This window comes from Zonotrichia leucophrys, chromosome 4 (genome assembly GCF_028769735.1).
Source record: "Zonotrichia leucophrys gambelii isolate GWCS_2022_RI chromosome 4, RI_Zleu_2.0, whole genome shotgun sequence".
Classification (NCBI taxonomy): Eukaryota; Metazoa; Chordata; class Aves; order Passeriformes; family Passerellidae; genus Zonotrichia; species Zonotrichia leucophrys.
Window position 1 is genome coordinate 44,270,274 of NC_088173.1, and position 21,259 is coordinate 44,291,532.

The window sequence follows — 21,259 nt, forward strand, 5'->3', positions numbered from 1 at the left end:
CACAGGAAGAATCGGTGCAGGTGGGAGCAGTTCTTGACCCCCTGGCTGCCTGCCCAGGGCTGCAGGGAAAGCCCAGCTGTTTGCAATGAGGGGTAATGCCAATATCCTGCCCAGGTCTGGACTGGCCATGGGCACAGCAGCAATTTGGGGCTATTGCCTTCACCTGAGCACAGGGGCTCTGCAATGCTGAAAACAACAGTGAACAGGTGAAAACAGCCTGACCTGGAGCTGGCATCCTACCAATTGCTGAGCAGCAGAAAGTCAAAAGGGGCTTCCTTTTTGGCTGGTGATGGGAATGGCTGCAACTCCCACATCAGAGAGCTGCTGGCAAGGCTGGAAGAGGACTGAGCAGCTGAGAGAGCCCAGAATTCATCCTGGGGGTTGGGAACTCCTGCAGCAGCAGCAGGCTGCCTGCTCTCCTCTGTTCAGAGCATCTCAAAGGACAGCTGGCTTCTGAGAGGTAACTGGGCTCTTTGTGCTTTTGCCTTCTCACACTAGTGACCAGTGTTATGTGGAATGGGAAATATTTTAGTCAACAAGCTGCCTCTTAACTTGCCAATCTTACAGAATTCTCCTTTTAATTGGTCCCCTTGTCTGTGAACAATGCTTTTTTCCAAGTGGTATGTAGCCAGCATGTAGGTTTCAGACTGAGGATGAGGCTTGGAAAATTGGTCCTTTAACCCATGCCTGCATGCTGACACCAGCTGCCAAGCTCTTGAGTGGCTCAGCACTCAGCACAAGCACTGCCCCTTACATCAGTGAGTAATTCAGTCTGTGGCCAAATGACACCCCTGTCTGCATTGCCACAAAGGCTGTGCTAAGGGTACTGAGTGAACAGCACTACAGAAAGAGCTCAGTGTCACTTGTTAGTTAGACAACAGAAATCCTCAACACAGCCACAGCATATTAATCCTTTCCTGAGTGACCCTGAAAGACATGTGAGACTGAGCTGCAGCTTGCAAACACTCTGCCTTTGCTGACAACAGCTTTTCTAAATTTTTACCTTTCTCAGCAGAAGAAAAGTGACAAAACAAAAATAACAGTAGTAAAGGAAGTCATAGTAAGCAACAGCTCTCCTCACTGTGGTTTTCAGCCATTCACCTCCATGTTATCAGAAAACTCACTTAAGTTCCACACACCTTTCTCAGCACTTGTTCAGACAGGCTAAGAGATGTCTTTCACAATTCCATGACCCTGACTAAGTTCTGGCCTTGTCTGACCAAACAAGTGATGACATGTGTGTGTACCTGTGTGCACTGGAAATCACGGAGATTTGTGTACTTCAATATTTGTGGGTGAAATGCCTGGGGGGTTGTCAGGGGCATCTTTTGAATGTGAGTTTGGACTTTGTGGTAAGACAGGCTGTCTCAGGTTACTCCTGTTGTTTGTCCATGTGGTAGAACAGGGTGAGATAAAGGTGAGGTGTAACCTGCAGGTGTGCCTGAGGTACCAGGTAACCTGGTGTTGCAGAGGGGTGTTGGGTGAGCACCCAGCAAGTTCCAGAGTTACATGTGTGTGAGGGCAGTGGGACTGCTGGATGCATCCAGCTGGGAGAGGTGTGGCTGGGCTGTGCTGCCAGCACTGGGCCAGTAAGGTGTGACACTGGCTGCTAGGTCAGGTGTAATTACAAACTCGTGGCCTGCTTGCTTTTGAGGCTTGCTCTGTTAGAGGGAAGTACAACTGTGCCATGCTAACATGAGGCACTGGCACTTGGTGTGGGAATGTCAGTGTGTCAGCCCCAGCACCAGAGTGCATCCTCTGAGATCATTAATGGTGCCGGATTGGCTCGCATGCTATTCAGATATTTATTTTGTGTTTGCTTGAAGAATCAGGCCAATGTTTTTGAAAGCACATTTAACTATACCATATGCCTACTTAAATCATCCCTATCAAACAAGTTGTGGGTTGGTGCTCTGGTTCATTCTGTTCTGTTTTCTCTCCCTTCCCAATGTGTTTATGTGTATTTATCCAATTTGCTCTGTTCCTCGTGCCAAATGGCAGGTCTGAGATCCCAGCCAGGCAGGGGCAGCTGTGCTATTGTTGGTGTCTGACAAAACAGAGGTCATGGGCTGGGCCTGCAGCTCTAGCTCTAATGACAGCTTGTGTGGGACATTATGGGGCAGTTACAATGTAATCAAGGTTTCTGTGCCCTCAGAACTAGGAATAAACCTTAACTTACCCCTTGGTAACTTAGAACTTAAGTCTCATTTTTAAGGCGTAATTCCTGGCAAATTAGCCTCTTGCAAAATATTCTGCTGCTTGTTTACTTCATTGTCATAACTCCTTCCTCTGTCTGGAAAACACCCAATTTTAAACAGCCCCACCATAAAAAGCCAAGACCTGAAAAATCAGGCAACAGTCTCAGTGGAAGAAAGGGTCTCTCCTGCATGGAACTGATCCTAGCTGTTCTCGTTTCGAAGACTGATGAGAGTTATGAGCTCTGCCAACCTAGGCAGTAACTGCCCATAGAAAGGAGTAGGCTTTTGTCCTCCACGGGAGGACTCTTCCCACCCTGGACGGTTGTTCCAAGTCCAGCCCAGCAGTTCCAGGCAGTGACACAGCAAAGCGTGATCATTCCCAGTGCCCGCTGGTCAGTAAGAGATCAGTCTGCAGGGCTAGGGAATTCTAAACTCTGTGCTCCTCGGGTGGCCTGACACTTTATCCCCTTTTCCTGCTGCCTTTCAGCCCAGCAGGCAGGAGTCTCTAAGCTATTGGGAAGGGTGTTCCTTGGAGCTGCTCGCCGGCTCTGAGGCACCAGAGCAGGCTGCAGTGGCTGGGCAGCTGAGGAGAGGAGACACAAGTCCCTGGAGCCACTCGGGGAAGTACACAGCTGCCGCGAGGCTGCCTGGCTCTGGCTGCGGCACTGCCGTGCTGCTCGGCATGGAAAAGGGAGCGCTGGGGAAACAGCACATCTGTCACCCACACACAGCCACAGCCTCCACTCAGGGCAGCACCAGATGTGTTTATTCGGAGCATGTACTAACTAGCTACTTAATGGCTTACAATTATTAGCCACAAGTTAATTAGGCAAACATAGTCACCATCAGTCACCTTACAAAGCATCGCTTCTTTGACACTGCTTTTACTTCCTGAGTGCCTTTATCAAGCACAGGAAACAGGAGGGGAAAACTACCAATTCCATAAAGGAGCTGCAGCAAGAAATAAATGTGTGAAAGGGGTCCACAGGGTCTTAATGAATGGAGTGTACAGGTAATGCCTTAGCTGAGCACGTATCCATGCTGCCAGCACAGTGGCACAGGGGAGGAAGCAGTGAGACTTAAGAGGCTGCAGCTGATGGGGAAGAAAAGGGAAGTAACAGTGGAAAAAATTATTCCTTGGTATAGTTAAGTCAAATTTGCAAAGATTGGCTTCCCTGCTGCTGCGTGTACTGGGTATGTGCCTGGGGATGCAAGTGCTTGCTTGGCATCCTGCCTGCGCAATGGATTTGGGACCACCACTGTCCTAAGGGAACGGGTTTTGGTTCCTCAAGATGCGAGACACAAAAGCAGTTGGTCAGTTCCTGACTCCCAGGTCACAGGCAGCAGTGCACGGAGTCAGGGCAGAAGAGGATCTATCTTTGGGTACTGGGAATAGTCAGGATCACTGGTTAGAAGCCTGCCGTTCCATACAGCACCTTCCAGCTGCTCTCCAAAGGGACAGCTGTCTAGAAACCCAGTGAGGTCATCTGAAGGATGGAGCCCACAATCCGTTCATCTTCTGCTGTGTCTGTTTGCTTTCATGTGTCCATGCTCTTCCCCTTAAATCTGGTGCTAGTATTAATAAAAATGGCACTTAGAAAATGGGAAGCAAGATTCAAGATAGCCCTGTTCCAGTCATGGAAACATGTTGCACCTAGAAATCCTAGAGCCCCTAGAGCTATGTGAGGCATGTGGGGGGTAACCTCATTTTGCAGATTACCTCCTGCAATGCTGTGTGCTTTGTGCCAAGCAAGCTGCCCCAGACTCCATCAGCTCCTTGCAAACTGCAGGTAACCGAGAATTTGGCAATACAGTCATTTTCCTTCCTACCACCCAGCAAATAACTCCTATTGAATCTTTGCTCTTTAAGTGCCACCAGCTGTTTGTGTTGGACAGGATGTAGGAAGCGATAAATGGAAGCTGAAGACAGCAGGGTTTGAAGAGAGGGCAAATAAGGTCATTAATAGCAGCAGTGTGGACTGTCCTACCTTGGCATGCAAGCTGAGGTACCTGTGAGAAATTTCACTTACACTCAGGTTTAGGCTGGGATTTTTCTTTTTTGGCTGTGTTGTTCCTTTAGCTTCTGAGCCCAAGGAGAAGGGTGCTGCATTCTCCTGTCCCAGCAAAACCTGAGTTCAAGTGCAGGATGCACAAAGATGGAAGCTGGCCAGCACTGCAGCTGCATGAAAAAACAGCCTTCTGTAGTTCCCTGAACTAATTTAAGAAAAATGACAATTCCTCAGCCTGTTGGTTCAGTTTGAATAATCCACTGCCTAGCCTACATCCATCCGTTCTTGCCTGGCTTAGAAGCGAGTCTGCACAAGATTGGATGTTTTCAGTAGGCACCATCAGAACCAAAATGTTATTGTGATATTCCAGTGAGAAATGAGAGCTCAAATAGACTGAGATAAGTAGTAGTCTCATAACTATTCAGTAGAAGCATTCCAGTAAAGCAGTGTTTGGTTGTGCTAGTTTGAACTGCAGTTATTGTCACCCACTCACCTAATAAAAGCAAATCTGTAAGTGTTCAGGCAGTGCAAGAAATGTTGGTTTTCCCACTAGCATTTCCATGCAAGGCACAAGGGGTTTCACCAATGGCTCACCCAAGCAGAAGCCAGCTGGAAGTGAAGCCAAGCCTACAGACAGATTGTTCTGAATGCAAACTCACAGAGCTTAGGGCAGTGAGAGAGCAGAAGTGAAACTAGCAGGGAATGTAGACTTGTAAATATCACAGTTTTTCCCATACTAGTGTTCAGGGCTAGTGATCATGAGCAGTCTCTTGAAAGAGACAAGGGCTCTGATTGCCCTCGGAGGCACAATGGCTACAGGAAGATGTACAGTAAGGGAGACGTCACAGCCACCTCTGGCTTGGTTTGATTCTCTCAAGCTGTGGCAGGACAACAAATCCAAGTCTCTGCTGAAAAGGGGAACTGATTTTCTCAAAATATTCTGAGCCCTTCAAAACGTGACTTTTAAATGGGCAGTGCAGTAGAATCAGAGTTCTGTTTACTAACCAGCTTGACTGTGTTGTAGCATCTGCCATCACAGTGCAGAGCTGATCTCTCAAAGCAATTCAACCTGGGTTAGCCTCCTCACCTTCCTGCCAGGTGTATGTGTACTTTCCCTTTCTGCTTTATTTCAAATTTGTAACGTGTTTTATAAGGCATGGGGTGCTTGTGTGAAAATTGTGAATAATTGTCAGCCGTTAGCTGATCGGGAGCCTTGTAAGTGGGCTGGGTTTGTAAGCAGACTATAGAATTTTGCACTTTAGAAGCAGCATGACAAGAAGGGATTTTAAATGGCACAGGCAGCACAGTCATGTTGTCACCCAACCTAAGGATGATACATCCATCTGCTACAGGGTACTGTGGAAAAGCAGACTGAAAAAAATGCTTGGTTTAATCTAAAGCTGGCACTTGGGAAGCTCCAGACTCAATGCAGCCAACAGCTGGGAAGGAAGCAGAAACACACCATGGCCCAATTCCAGGAGAGTACGGGCTCACCAACCCAACATCCTGAATACTTTGGCATTTTATCTGTTTCAAACAGCTTAGTATTGCTCTGCATGTGAAAACTGCTAATTCATCAGGCAACAAGAAGTGTCTCCAATTAGGGAAAAATACAATGAAACCTGTTACATGAGTCTTGACTGTTCACCCAGAAACTAAGCTTGCTGTGTGGCTTTTAAATCTGCAGCTAACTCAGACTGCTTGTGTTCTCTTAAATCCACCCAAAAGAGCACTAGAAAAGAACAGAGCGGTTGTTGCTACATTAGTGACTAATATTAGCTCCACTACATGAGGAATTACTGGGAGATATCCAGCACTAGTCTAGGCTGTGCCAATGGGAAGTCAAGAGTTCAAGTACGTACGTATCTTTCATAGCTGTCAGTCTTCTGCACAGTAAACTGCTCAGCTCTGGGGCAGAGCTCCAACTCTTTCAATAGTATGCCAGGGAACTGTGTTTCACATGGTAACTTGGGAAAAGGTGTTTTCCTGTGAACCTGTAGAACTCCAACTGCATTGTGCTGAGGTGCATGATCGACATCGCAGTTCCAGGGTGGCAGTTGTCTGCTTCAGTACCACTCCACAGTGTAAGGAAAAATGCAGCATGTGCAACAATAACTTCCATGGCTTTACCTATGCAGACATGTCACACACTTCACATGCCTTTGGCAGGACTGGCTGTTTATGCACTCTGGGACAAGTGGCTGTTTATGCACTCTGGAAAAGCCTTTACAGCCTCACCTTCTGGGGAGCTTCATACTGGGATTGTATGTCATGCATGCTTCATACTGGGAGTGTATGTGGTTTGCTACTCCTCTTCTGTTGTACAGTAACTGCCCTGAAATACCTGGCCTGGGGAGGAGGGGTTTAAACCTGACTGACTGGCATTGTCCTGATGACAAAATCAGTTCACTTACAACTGTGGTGGTGCTGACTGCTTTTAGCTGAGCCAGAGGCTGCAGAGCTGCAGCACTGTGGGATGCACAGGCCGCTCAGCAGGCACAGGGGACTGACACCCTGCTGCACGTGGCACAAGATGCATTTGTCACACAGCCATGTGAAAAGCAGCATCAGGAGACAGATCAGTATTGAATCTCTCACCCTCCCTCTGCTCTGCATGTAGCTCTGCTCTGTGCCTGCTCTCCCAGCCAGCCATGACACAGCTCGGGAGGCACACCCTCTGGCCCCAGCCACCCCACTGGGGCCAGGCATTGAACGTTCTTGCTCCATGGCTTTCCAGCTTCCCTCCCCCTGCCTGCTGTCCAACACACAAACCAGATGTGCTTCTGGAGCTTTGCTGTCCATCTGACAGCACAACTGAGGCGGCCGATTGTTGCTCAAGTCAGAAATGTAGCTACAGACCAGCCATCTATACAACACGCTTACCTCTTCAGCTCCTGAAGTGCCACAGATCAAGGCCAATGCAGAACTGCTATGCTTCCCATTGGATTAGCACTAGCCTCATGCCTAGTAAGTCTCTGGGAATAACTACTTGACAAGCAGGGAGGAAGCCAACAGCCTTGGCCCTTCCCACAGGACCCAGATCTGATGTGCAGTCTTCTGATTTCAGATTAGCCTAGGGTCTTCAGAAATGTGCACAATGAAGCCCAAGTGATCATAAGGCCCTGAGGCACCTTTGAGTTGGAGAGGAGTAGGGAAGGATTAATTCTCCAAGGGCCAGAAGTAATGTGCAGTCCTGGCCGGTGACACTGAGAATAAGGCCAGAGCTGCAGTTTAGCCCCAGTGCTGGAGCTGTTAACTCACTGGATCAGGATGTGTGGAGCAGGGATACATGTCCTGACACCTAATTTTAATAATAGCTTGTAAGTGTCAGTGGTAATGTCATCTTTTTAACAGTGGGCCTGGAGATGATCTGGACGAGAGCATATTATGCCCTGTTAAAACAGCTAATCTGCATAGAAGTTATGACAAGCCAGATCTTTTCAGGATTTCATAAACTGGCTGAATATTCATTTTTAAGGCATTGTCCAAATGGGTTTGGTCACAGATGACTACTCTAAGTCCACTCCAAAGCTGGCATATACACCAGGGAAATAACACAAGAATGGGAGGAAAAATGCAGCAACAAACCACCCCCTGTAAAAGCAACCAAATATTGCCTTCAGCCAAACCCCTCCCAGTTAATGTCAGCTATAATGGTGCCAAATTCCAGCAAAACATGTGCTGGTTTTTGGTTCAGTACTTACTGGCCACTTTTGTACAGGATCGGTGCAGGGCAGAGCAAAAAATCAGATTCTACTGTTTTAGGCCTTTCATCTGAAAAACAAAAATCACACGAGCTTACTATGCTGTGCAGCTTAAGTGAGGAGCTGCCACATGAACGTGCCGTGAGCTCCCTCCATTCCCATGCTCCTTGCTAGTCTGTCCTGGCTGAAACTGGCAGCAAGGCAGGCCCAAGGTAAGGAACAGGGAGCCCCAGAGCCGGCTGTAAATGTCAGGTGAGCCCACGTTACAGTGCTTATTGGAGCTACTCGAGTCAGCTCATGCTCTTCCAGAGAGAACGCTGCCTAGAATCAACACCCTCTTTGTGGAGAGTGAGAACACTATTAGTAGTTTCCTGGTAGCTGGAAGATGAACGTTTGTTTCTAGTTGGCTCCATTCCTGTTGTTGCATTGCAGGACTGTTTTATTAGCTGTGACTTCAGTGTTTTTCTCCAGTGTTTCTTCTGCTTTTCAGTCTGTGTGATTGGCAAACCTCTTACACTTACAAAGCACCTATCTGTAGAGCACATGAAGCACTTATTTGTAGAGCCTTGTGGCCAGTACAGCATTTCTGTTCTTCAGATGTGAGGAGGGGAGGATGGAGCTTTTTTGCCTCACATGTTGGGTAAGCTGGGGAAAATCCAGCTCCTGTGTGCAGAGCCATCAGCCTGAACTTCCCCATGGCAGGACTGATGATTTCTATGCAAGGACTATTTCCTGACTGTGGGGTGAGAGCAGATAACTGATCTGCCAGATCAACTTGGAGATGGCTCTGTCCTGCATTTCAGGAACAGGCAGACAGACAAGCAGTTCAGGGGCAGCTGAAGGAGGAGCAGTTGGCATAAATGAGCTTTTCATATGTGCTATAATCTGCACTGACTGCTTGGCCTAGATTTGGGGCTAGTTGTGAGGTGGGGAAGAGGGATTAGCACATTGCCATATGTTTTTGTCTTAATGGTATGTTTCATAGATTATTTTTCTATCCCACAGCTCCATTTGGCAGGTTTCCTTTCTAGCATTTGGTAATGGTTCTTTATAAATGCAGAACGAGGAAGATGCCAAATGCATCCTTTAAAAGCAGGGGAGCTGACACAGTAAGGGTGTGCTCAGAGGCTGGTCCCAGAGAGAGCCCAGGCTCTCACTGAGGGCAGCTCCAACACCAGCAGATCCTTGCCCGAGTGCCCTCACATACTGAGGGTTCTGCAGAGGGCCAGTCTTATGCAGAGGAGACTGCAATGACATGAGAATGGCTGTCCTTCTCTTGAGACCATCTCCTTCCTCTGCTACTGCTCCAAGTGCCCTCCCTGTCTTCCTGTTCATCCTGGCTCCACTGGACCCCTTTAGGCTTCCTCTGAAGCAGGCATTCAGAATCCAGCACAGAGCTGTAGAGAATGACCTCATGTGCTGTGGGAAGGACCACCTGGAATGTCCCACTTGAAATGTTCCTGCTTTCTTCCTGTACTGCTCCCCAGCAGCTTGCTGTTGTCCATTGCTGAAGACATGGACCAGGGGGATGTAGCAGGCCCTGGCAAGACCCCATAGAGCAGATTGTGTTTTTGTAATCAATACATCACTGTGCCATTCCCCTACCCTCATGTGCTTCAGCACACCCCTTTCTGAAGCCAAGAAAAAACAAGCAGCCCAGAGCTGTAGTTGGCAATTCTCACATCAGATGGTAGCAAGTGTTTGTGGGCAATGGGAAGCAGAGGTGACAATTGTAATGGAAACTGAAGGGGAATTTATACAAGCGAATTGACTTACACAGGCTGCCTGCATCCAGAACTACTGGGTTACCCTGTTATTCTGCCAAATTATTGTAGGTATTTAACAGGCAGGAGAAACTGGCAACCCACTCCATTATATACAATATCCAGGGTAAGGAAGAAAGTGCACTGGAAAACCAAATTCGATTGTGAAGGAATTTAAGACAGGCTAATATAGAAATCAGACAGTAGGCAGGGAAAAAATCAGTTGTAGATTTTCCTTCAACTTCTTTTTTGGTTTTTTTTCCAGTCTAGCTGGCTTCTATGGAATTCTGTTCAGAGCTAGGGGTTTGATGTACGTATCCTAGCCATCCATTTGAGCTTTTGGATACAAAAAGCCAAGTCGCATATAAGCTAGAGGAAAGTGCCAGTACAAGGTGTGGTGGTCACCATCTGAAACAGAACTGCTTTGTGCTATGGCTGCAGCCAGCCCTGATGCTGGGCAGACAGAGCTCATGGACCATGACAAAATACACCACTGCTCTGACCTGGCCTTTATCTGTGCTGCTGCAGGAGGAGGACTGACGAGCCCCTGAACCCCACAGCACACCTGGCACACCACCCAGGACCGGCAGAGACCTTGCAAAAAACAAGGTAAGTGCCTCTGGGAATTGCAATGAGATGTCTTGGCCAGGATTCACTGCAGAAAGGGACCTCAGTCAGTACACTGCAGCCACAGGTTGGTTCATCAGCAAACATCTGCTTGCCCAAACATCAGGAGCCAAACACTTCTCACCATGCTAATGCCCACAGTGAGGGGGTTGCCAACACCGCTCACAGCTGACGGCACCTGGTAGCAAATTGAAACCACTGAGCAGAGTGTGAAACAGCCTTTCCCCCCTTTACTAATCCTCAGAGCTTTCCTGCTCTCCTCCTCTTGGCTATTTTTCTCTTTGAGTTGTTATGAGCTGAGGTAACTGCAGGACTACAGAGGCAGGAGATGGCAAATGCCTGCACTTACGGATTGTTGTTCCGTTCACTTGATAGGTACAGGTCACACTGTCGCTTCTCCCACCGAGAGTTAAGCCGCTTCCTCTGAGAACAACCTGAAACTCCTCTGGAGGGGAAAGCAAACACACAAGATCACCAAACTGCAGTGCACTGCAGAAAGCTGCACTTAGACCAGGGCAACTTCGCTTAGTCTGCAATAAACAAAGCACAACATAATTAATGCTTCCAACTTAGTGAGATCTCCTTTTTCCTGAACCTTTGTACTGAATTCTCCTTATAAATTGGCAGAGGTACGATTTGTTCCCAAATCTCTATTGAGACAGCCCTCTGAAACCGGAAGTAGATTCAGGCTATCAGCGTGATCTGGGGCTCAGCTGCACAGTAAGACACAGTTTCTTGGTGAATGAGAAATGAGAAATAGGGGACTCAGAACAAGAAGAAGACTCCCCAAACCAGATCAGGCTCACTTGAGGTACCAGATGAAGAAAACATTTCTCCTTAGTACTATTTCTCTGCAAGTTGCCCAAGGGCCATGCTCTCTGTGAGCTGTGCAGAGGAGGAGTGAAGAGGTTTTTTACCAGCGCTGCTGACTTCATCCAGAGCATCCACGTTTTCACAAAAATATCCAAGTAATGTTTAGCAACTACGTTATTTTGATGGATCTCCAACTATGTGTGGATTATGAAGCTTAGAAAGAAGACAAGGCCTTAAAATTCTGTGCAGCTCTTCTATTTCATTAATATATTTCTGTTGCTGCCCAAAAATGCAGTCACGTGCTTTGTTCTTACACTCCACAGATTTTGGGGCAGATTTGACACAAGTGCAGAGCAGACTCATGGGAGAGGGGCAGATAAATGCTCTCCAACCTCCACCTGCATTACACAAGGTATGGAAGGAGGCCCTGGTGGACAGCTCTTCTGAGGAGAACAAGAAGGCAACACAGAAATCTCATGTTTCTTTAACTTGAGGACTTAAGTTAGAAATGCTTTATTCCTTTGCATAAAATAGGGGGAAATCACAGTCCTATAATAATGGAACAGAATATTAAAATTATAAAATCTTACCTCCTACACAGACACTGGATGGCTCCAAATATAAAATCTCAGTGCAGGATTGTTTCAAAACCTATTGCAAAGGAGGAAATAGTCACAAATAGGTTTCATAGCACTACTTCAATGAGCAATCTTAGTTTAAAACAAATGCTTTTCCATAGAACACACATAGAGCTACAGGTTTGGTTTGCTAAGTCTGACTTTGCAGGACACTCCCTGGAGCATGAGCAGCTCTTGCACACCTGCACAGTCAAGTCTAGCAGTGCCTAAGGCTTGGATTAGTTTGTTAAACCCTGGAGTACCTTTGAAATATAACGATGTCCAGATCCCTATCCTGATTTTCCATGCACCTCAATCCTAATGTTTAAGCCAAAAATGAATCACAAGGAGCCTGATCCAAAACCTAATCCAGTGAAAAGCGGTGTTCCAACAATGAAGCCTGGGCCAGCCAAGTGCACGTTATTGCTGGTGCTGGCACCTTGCCCTGCGTGGTGAGGCAGAGTGACAGCGGTGTTCCTGACTGCACTGCCTGCCCTTGGACAGGAATCTCACTTCAGCTCTCCCTGCTGTATGTGGTGTTTTTAGCAGTCATTCCTAAACATTCTGTGGCATCAGTTCAGCTCCCTGCAATCACGTGCACAGCAGAGAGTCCTGTTACTGTCCCCTCTCTAGCTCCACTTGCCAGGTGTGTGCCTGCTGCTGAGCTGCCCTGACTTCCTAGGCATGTCCCTCTGTCTTACTCTCAACTCCTGCCTTCCTCTCAGTAGGACTCCTTACACTCTGTGCTGTTTCCCAGTGGTTTCTGTTGCTACATACCCAGGCCCAGCAGAAACAATCATGCGGGCACTGTTCTGACAAGAAGCACGCCAAGCTCCAAGAAAGAGAGAAGCCTCGCTGAACACTTCCCATGTTGCCACTCTCCCCACAAACTGTTATGCACAAATTCATCTTTTAGTGCTTTAAAACCCATGTTAAAAATTAAGTGGTATTTTAAAAAATGGAGACGTGCATTTGAATGAGATGCAGCAACAGAGATCTTAGGAAAGAATGTAGCCCAGAGTTCACTGCAAGCCAAGCAGTTCACATTAGCTGAGGATCTTGCTTCCAAAAAAGGGCTTTAGCCTCTTGATTCCTATTGCAGTGTGGAGAGAAGTTATCCGTGGCTTGGCTGGGGGCTGGGGAATATTTTGTATAGCGTTTTATTCCTTTGCTGTAAAAGCGTGTTCAGTTGTTTTCACTGAAGAGTCAGATAAATAGCTCAAGTGAAGCTGAGACTAGATGCCAGTTTTATGTGAAGCACAGATTGAGCAGTTGGCACAGAATTTGGTAATTTTGTTTTTAGAGGGAGAACTTTCCAACCCCTGTCCTGGCCCCATTTGCCCAGTGTTTGAGGAAAGGTCACTGGTATGACCTGGAGGTTGGGGAGAGGGAAAGACAGTGTGGGACTTCCCTTGCAAATCAGTAGTTCTCTGGTTTCATTACATCCCAGGGTGAATTTTCTAACACTGTGCTTCCAAATGCAATATAAATCAGGAAAAAACCTACCTGGATATATTTAACTACCTTTGGATTTAGGAACAAACTGGGAGGGGCAGACATGACAACTCCAATTGAGCTGAAATACGGTGTAGCTAAAATGATGACAAATCACGAAAAAACCAAATTTCAATGCAAGGGTCAGGATACACTGACTTCCTGCATGGAATCCATTTTCATGCATGCTCTTGGCTAAAGCAGAAAATACCAGATGTTAATACTGCTCTAGAAATAACTGCTTCAACAATAATTTTTCGTAATTATTCACTGCTGTCCTTTGCTTAGCTTAAGCAAGCTGTACTGTTTAGAGACCATCTCTTTGCAAGGTTGGCGGCCTAATTCTACCATTCCCCCCCAGACAAATCTTCTATTGGGGTGAAAAAACCTCTGAGACTACTCAAATTTGGCTTTGTAAGTTTGTCAGGTTGTTTGCTATCCTTCAAAAAGCCTCCTGATAGTCCACACTTGGGGGGGGGGGAGGGGGAAGATAATGGTAATGTGCCTTGTCCCTAAAAGCCCCTCCCCTCAAGGACTGAGTGGATTCAGGTGGAGCCCATCAGAAGCTCATAGATCCGGCTCTTTGCTTAACCTCTGCTGGCTCTCTGGGTTCTCCTTAACACTCCCCCTAAGCAACACTGAAACACTGCTCAGAACTGAGCTTCCCCAGAGTTAAACAGAAGCCATCACACTCTCTGCAGGTCCAAGCCCACCAGCTGTCCTGAGCACCAGCCCTGGGTAGGGTTTGGCTGACAAGGATTCTGCCACCACCATGGGAAACTGAGGATATTTTCAATACAGCAATTGCCACATGTGCTTTCATGTGTGGGGGAAATGAACGTATTTGCACATCTTAGGAGAAGGTACAGAAACTTAACACCTTTCATCGTTCCCATTGTTTTCTACCTGTTTCAATCTTTTCTCCCTTTCCACGCAAGCTATTCCTCCCAACCAGCACAGTGCACTCCAGCACTCCAATAGAAAGTTTTTTTCCCTTGGGGAGAAATCATGTGAAGGTATTTTACCCATTTTCCTTATGATCCATGTGCATTATTTAACGTGCCTTCACACCCCTGTCCTTTAGAATATAAAACTAACTTTAAACTATCCTGATGTGGAAATCTGGGCTGCAAAGTCAGCAAGACCAAAAAAAAACTCCACAAAAATCTATACAATGCTCCCTCTTTTCCAGTTCAGGATAATCCAAGACACTTAAAATTAATTATTTAGAAACCTACTGCCCACAAGAAAAGTTGAAATAATAACTTTATAAGGCCATCCTTGGATAGGATAGTTAAGCACTCTGCTGACATAAATTCAAATAAGACAAATTGCCTTATTTTAACAGCATGCAAGGAGAGATTCTGAGAATTGATGTCATCCACTTTGTCTCCAGAGGTCCTCTGCTCCCAGGCTCACAAAGGCTTTTCTCTCATTCCCTGCCCTCCCCCTCCTCCTCACAGGCCTGGCTTTACCAGAGAGAACCAATTTCCAACAACCCCAAGTGCAAAATAGAGTAGAAACCTGTCAGCCTTTGTCCTGCTGTCCTGCAGCTTCAGCAGTGGAGAGCTGTGCTAAGACTGGAGGGTGTTCAGTGCCTCCTGAGGCGACCTGTGCAGTGTGGGAATGGTGCCAGCTGCAAGCCCAGTCTATCAGGTGAAGTGGCCACAGCTGTGACTCGTTAACAAAGGTGTGGCTGCTGGGACAGGAGAAGGCATCGCAGTTCTGTTCTTGGACTGTACAAAAATGAGACATCCTCTTGTCCAAAAGCAACACAACAGACTGCTGAGGAAATGATTCTGTAGCTTCTCCATGTTGAGGACTTGTTACATTGCTGCCACACTACTGCAGCAGCAGCAACCAAGGATCTTATGTTTTAAACCCTGGTGTTTTTTAGGGCCAGTTCTGAGAGCAGCCAGAACCAGTGGCACAAATGCAGCTTGTGCTCCACACTGACTCTGATGGATGCAGGCAGGGCAGCCTCCCACCACTCCTTCAGTAAAATCCCTTCTTACAGCTCCTGAGTGAACCCTGTGCAGTTCCTATGGCATCTCTCAGTAAAGCAAGTTGATCATTTCAGAACACTTCTGAGAGTACAAGCTACCAGAAGAGAGGCACCCAAGATACCTGGGGACACTCTCAAGCCAACTCACCCTCGATGCAAGCTTGCTGGTACGCCTTGGGCCCTACCTGCCCAAACAAGCTTTTCTTTGCTGACAGGGTCGCCTGTCAATCAGCTGTTGGGCTGCCCAGCTCCTCTGGGAACACCATGGCCATCCCAACTGTGGCTGTGGAGCTTTAAACCACCTGTCTCCAGGCTATTTCAGTGGCTTACAAGTAAGCATACATGTCAATCTTCCTAAAACAGTTGTATGAAGTTCATTTATCAGGTCCACTTACCATTACCAAAAGCTTTACCAGCTTTTCCATGTGACCCCATTTTCACCTAGTGCATTTTTCCCAGACTTTCCTGATTGTTAAGGAATACTTAAAATCCACATCTGTCCTCATGGCTTTCTACGTGCTTCTCACTAGAAGGTTTCTGAAGGCTCACAGAAACTTCAGTGCACTGTTTCTGAAGCAGTATTTCTGCTATTTCTGTCATTACTAACACATTTCCTCCCACCACAGCTGTTGGAGAAACTCTGCCTGTTTCTGACCTGCAGGTGTCTGCACTGACCGCACACCGGGGTGTTGTCAGCCCCCAGCTGCAGCAACACCCCACACCCAAATTCTGACATCAGCACTGAAAGGGCAGATGTCCCTGCAGCACACTGCACAAAGGCAGCCAACTAACAGGCTGACACCAAGCTCTCCACTGCTCATGGTCTTTGTAAACTCCACCTCTGTTTATCAATTCTGCCTTGCCAGAGATCTTTCCCCTACTTTATGCAACATTTCTTCTTGTGGAAAATGTGCTTTCTGGACCTTCCAAGACCTCTTTAGCCTGTCACAGACCAGGCGTGGCTCTGCCTGGACTCTCTTTTCACCCTCACTGCTGCCTCTTACAAGTTCTCAGTGTTTAACAGCAAAGCAGGATGGCTCCTGCAGCTTTTTGAGTATTTAGCCTGCCATTCCCTCAGCACATGCTGTGGAACAGAGCTGTACCAGGCGGCAAAGTGTTACACAAACAACTTTCCCTTCCAGAACACTAATGAAGGTTGTGTTCCATGGAATAGTGAGAACAATGCACTAGTAACAAGCCATGAGCAGCCCAACCATACAGACACAATTAACAAAATACGCTAAGCGTCAATTTGTCTTGCAACCTTGCTCAGTTTCATTTAGCCCTGTATGCAGTTCAAAAGTTTTTGGCAGCAGGCAGCACCATAAATCATAACTTGCATGGCATCTGTTCCTGCCCAGAACTGTAAACTGCATTCAGGGTTTGGGTAGTCATCATCACAGCTGGATTCTTCACTGAACCACTGTAATGGTTCGAAGTCTTGAAAGTGCTCTATGGCTGTGTAAAGCATTTGCTTCCTGGGACAGAGGTCAGAATAACCAGGAACTGCTGGAAGGAGTCAGCTGCTGACACATTCTGGTCAGATCTGGCATGCTAACAACTCTGAATAAATAAGGATTTCTAGGGTTACCAGTGGCCTTTCCTCCCTGTGGATCCATTCAAACTTGCACCTCTGTTTACATCAGTGCTCACCGTAAGCTGACCACAAATCAGGCTGCTGTGATTTTTGGGGAAAGGCAGCCTGAGTCTCCTGAACCAAGCCAATGTCCCGTAACAGAGCAAATGCATCCAACTTGCTATTTTCAGAACCTGTTTTGAAAGAAGAGAAAATGTTGACCTTTACAAGCTCATCTTTGTTCTACTGCTGTATGGCAAGGCTTGTGCAAAATCCGAGAGCACAACAGGATGGCTTTCACACTTTGTGTGTGCACAGCTAACACCCCTGCAGCTTTATCCCCTGGTGGGCACATGAAGGCATCCTGGAGTGCAGTCCATGGACACACTGCCAGCCAGAGATGGCAGCACAGCCCTGAAAGCACCCTTGCACAGCAGCCTCAGCTACTATTGCCTGCAGCTCTTTCCTGTGGAGATTCCTTTTCTTTCCTCTCTCCCTCCCAAACGTGGAGTCTGTAATTTTCTCTAGGGATGCTACAAGCAGAACAGCTGGTGAACAAAATTGTAAACTCAAGGAAAACAGAGCTAGAAACTAAGCACTGTTGATGGTATGACAGGCCATGAGGATGTGCTTTCCTCTTGTACTCTGCCAAGCTCCTCCCTCAGGTAACCACAAAACCAGCCTCATCAAGAGCGGCATCTCTCATCAGGATGCATATTTCAAGACAGTGGTAAGCATATATCTCATGTACTTGTCACTGCAACACATGGATTGTCAGTGTCATAAAGGTATGGCAAGTGGGGGGCAGTAATGGAAGGTGATGTCTGAGAGGGCCCTGATAACATAAAGAGTGTTTAAATCTGTGTTGAGCATTCCATGCCTCAGCTGGATCTGTGCATGCAGGCCAAGCCTCAATGACTGCCAGCTGTGGGCCTTTTCTTGGTGAGGAACTGCCTGCACCGTTGGGCTCCCAGTTTAGCTGCTCAGAAATGCCACTGGGTGTGGAGGCAGCTATTTAAATGGTAGGGAACAGCAGGGCTCCTGCCTACACAGGTGGAGCAGGGCGTGCCGACGGGGTCCAGAAGCCCAGATCAGAGCTGGGGAAGGCTGTCCCAGCCTATGGAACACTGCTCCTGAGCGAGGCCATTCTCTGGTGAGTCAATGCCTTCTGGAGCCCCATCCCAGCTCAGGGCTGTGGAGCTCCTCAGAGCAATGGATGGTGAAGGCAGCTGGGTTAACTGTGTCCAATTGAGCTCACCCAGGTGCTTGGCTCAGTTCCTACAACTATTCTGTTTCGTTCCTTCCAATTGGCTGCAGCAGGACCTGGGCTTACCCCATGTTTCCATGTATGTTTGTTTTTCTATGAGTCACTTAGAAGTATTACTGGCAGCTTGCTTCCTTTTTTTTCTTTTTAATTCAAACCTTTTTTTTTCCACTACCACTAAGACAGTAAAAAGGAAAGAGAAGTAAAGCACGAGGTGTATAACTGGTTTGCTGGACTCACTGGTTTTGTTCTAGAGAATGAAATGCTGACTGTGCATTGGGCAGGATTTTTTGTACTGAATTCAGTGACTCTTATGGCATGTAAAGTCAAAGTGTGTGAAATGAGGGTGATGAAGAATATAAGGCGTATGTAGGCTGGCATTGTTACAGATTTCTCATTCATGAGCTGTTACTTTTTTTATGGAAACAGGACTTGTGCCCCCCTCCCCCTGCCGCAGTGTGGCAGAATTAGGTTTTTAAAAAGAAAAGATCTAGAGTAGGTTACAAGAGGAAATAAATTTAAGTAGAGCTCTTGATTTTTGTGATTACACTCAAAAAAACCTTTATCAGACTTTTTAAGTGAGAAGCACCTTCGCAGCCCACCTTAGGCTCTGGACAGACCAACTGTCCATATAGCAATTAATGTTTGAACTCCCTGAAACTAACTGTTTCCAAAGTGCAGCCTTTCACTCTTTCTAGCATTGGTTTCACATCACATGCCTCTGCTGTGTTCAAGCAAGCTCTGTCATTTATCACCCCAGTGCTGATCTGTGCAGAAAGGCACGAGGCAGCAGGACCACCCCACACTAGAGGAAAGGCAATCAATTCAGGGTGACTTGGAATGAAACACATGCTTTTCAAGGAAACACCATTTTGGTGCTTCTCTCCCACAAAGTGAGAGCAGGAACTGCAGCAGTTAATATCGCATGGCTCCTTCCTCTCTCTGCTGCCAAACATCTGTGCCTGTGACTACACCTCGCTGCCAAGCCCAGCCCGCTCCCTGACACAGCTTGGCAGTGCCGTGGACAAAGAGTGAGGGGAAGGGGAAGGCTGCTACCCTGTCCCCTATCTAAGTGAAAAAAATCCCTGAGACATATGGTCTTGCATAAAATCACCACCCGAGAGAAGCCTGGCGCGGCGTTAGGTTAGTGAGAATATTCTAATTACACCAAGGCTGAGCAGCACCTCATTGGCAGCCACCGAGGAAAGCAAATGGAGATGACAAAACTGCGGGTCATGAGATGAGTATTTTAACAGCATCGGAACCTTTACCCCCAAATTGCTAAAAACAACCCTAAAACCATTACTTATCAAGTAATGTAACTAGGAATCAAGACAAACTGTTACTTTCCATAACAGGGAAAAAAGTTGTTTGGGCTATTTATTTTTTTTCTTATTAGTAAGAAAAATCTGGCTCAAAGAAACTTCTCACTAAGGAGTGGCTGGATTTCACTTGGACCTGTGGCTGCTTCCTTTGGAGCCAGTTGTGCAGCATCCCTTATGTAAGAGAGCTGCCAGGCGTGCAGGGCTGGCTGACAAGTCCCATCCCAATCACAGGGCACAGGCACGCTCACTCTAACCAGAGTCGTGTCAGTGCTGGTGCTGGCTTATCAAGCTCACTGTGCTCCAGGAGAACATTATATGGTTTGTAATATGTCAGAGAATGTCAAACTGAGGGCTGCACGGCAGTGAAGGGTAGAGCAGAAAGCATTCTATTCCAGGCCATTGATTCCTTTTAACAACTACATGCAGTAATTCCCAAAACTATCTCCTCAGTCTCAGTCACATGGAAAACATAGCGCAGCGTTAGTTCTGAACCTTGCACCCAGTGCAGCTTGAAGATTAGACCGTCCAAGGGGATTAAATAAGATGACTGATTTAATCAGAATAATTCTTTTAATGATAACTTGCTGCATTTCTCCTCCCCCCACCTCCTTAAAGGTCTAATAGTTTGCTTCCTGGATTCCCAGTGCATAAACCAAGCATATTTTCTTCCTACAGGAAATGATCCAATTAAGTTGATGGATAATTGATAATGAACCGTTTAAGCTGATTTTGGCCTTGAAAAATCTTAACGGCGTCCAGTCAGCTGGCTGACCCCCCTTCATCCACGGTGGAGGGACAGCACTTGGGGAAAGGGAGGGAGCAGGCTGAGCACACTGCCCAAGGAAGTGCAGGGAGGCAGCATAGCTCGAGGAGCTGCACAGCAGCAGGGATTGCTTGAACATCATGTAGTCCCTGATTGCTGCTCAGCACCCGAGCTGCAGCCTGGACCCTGGGTTTGGGCAGCAGAGCTTGGTAAGCAGCCAGGTTAGAGACATGGAACCAGGGTTCTCCAGTGTCTGATTCTGGAGCACCACTGAGGCAGTGGGAAGTTTCCCACCCTCCCTAAACACAAATTCTGTTGCCTTACAGCAGGTACCAGTGGGAGATGCTGTTGGACTCCTGGGAGTTCGGTAATTCACCCTCCCCCAGTGCCAAAGCCAGGTCAGCCTGAGGAAGTGCTGCTGACAGCACAGCTGGAAAAGAAGGCATCAGATTCATGGAGAAAGGCTGGAGCATATCTTTGGGAAGCCAGTGCAGTAAGTTTTATCAACATAAAGGCTAAAATTGTTCCTCACATGAATGCCTCTTGCCTACCTCAACAAAACTGGCTCCCTCTCATGAGCCTTTGGTTTTGTCCCTGCCTGGGCAGAGCTGAGCGCGCCGCTGCCACGCACGGTTTGTGCAGCAGCTCCCCGCGGGCCCCGCCGTGCTGGCTGTCACCGAGCCGTGTAACTCCAACACTGCCATGCACAGCCAGTGACACAGGAACCATCCAGCTGACATGGACACCCCCAGGATATTCCATAGATACCCTTCACTGGTGTCCAAAGGGACTGGAATGCCAGAGGGATTTTGCTGACTGCTCTTTGCAACAGGAGCAGACTTCTCTCCATCACCCACAGAGTTTAACTGCAGAGAATTTATACGTTTATGGCAAACAATTCACTTTTTTATAGCACTCCCTGCTTATACCCCTTTAGCCAGAGTCTGACACTGGGTGAATCTAGTTTTCTTTAAGGACCTTGTGTGCATTTAATCCTTTGTTTGGCCTCACTGGTCCCGGATGCACTCCTTGGGAGGGTCTAAGTCACTCCATGTCAACCTGGGAGCTCAGCTTGTACCCTGCAAACCCTGAGGCGTCCTC

The 21,259-nt window shown here is 47.3% G+C and overlaps 1 protein-coding gene and 1 long non-coding RNA gene across 3 annotated transcripts in view; one reads left to right on the top strand and one right to left on the bottom strand.

The window, feature by feature from the left end:
• Positions 1–21,259, bottom strand: part of ANTXR2 (ANTXR cell adhesion molecule 2) — a 76,605-nt gene that overhangs the window by 41,374 nt on the left and 13,972 nt on the right. For both annotated transcript variants that reach the window (XM_064711524.1, XM_064711525.1), the window contains exons 8-10: positions 11,705–11,765; positions 10,651–10,746; positions 7,912–7,981 (exon numbers count right to left, since the gene is read on the bottom strand). In XM_064711524.1, coding sequence (XP_064567594.1) covers positions 7,912–7,981; positions 10,651–10,746; positions 11,705–11,765 — 227 coding nt within the window. The remainder of the gene's footprint in view (positions 1–7,911; positions 7,982–10,650; positions 10,747–11,704; positions 11,766–21,259) is intronic.
• LOC135446936 (uncharacterized) lies at positions 139–17,582 on the top strand. The gene is made up of 4 exons (XR_010439937.1): positions 139–460; positions 10,203–10,283; positions 10,677–14,088; positions 14,689–17,582. It is a non-coding gene; the product is annotated as an uncharacterized LOC135446936 (long non-coding RNA).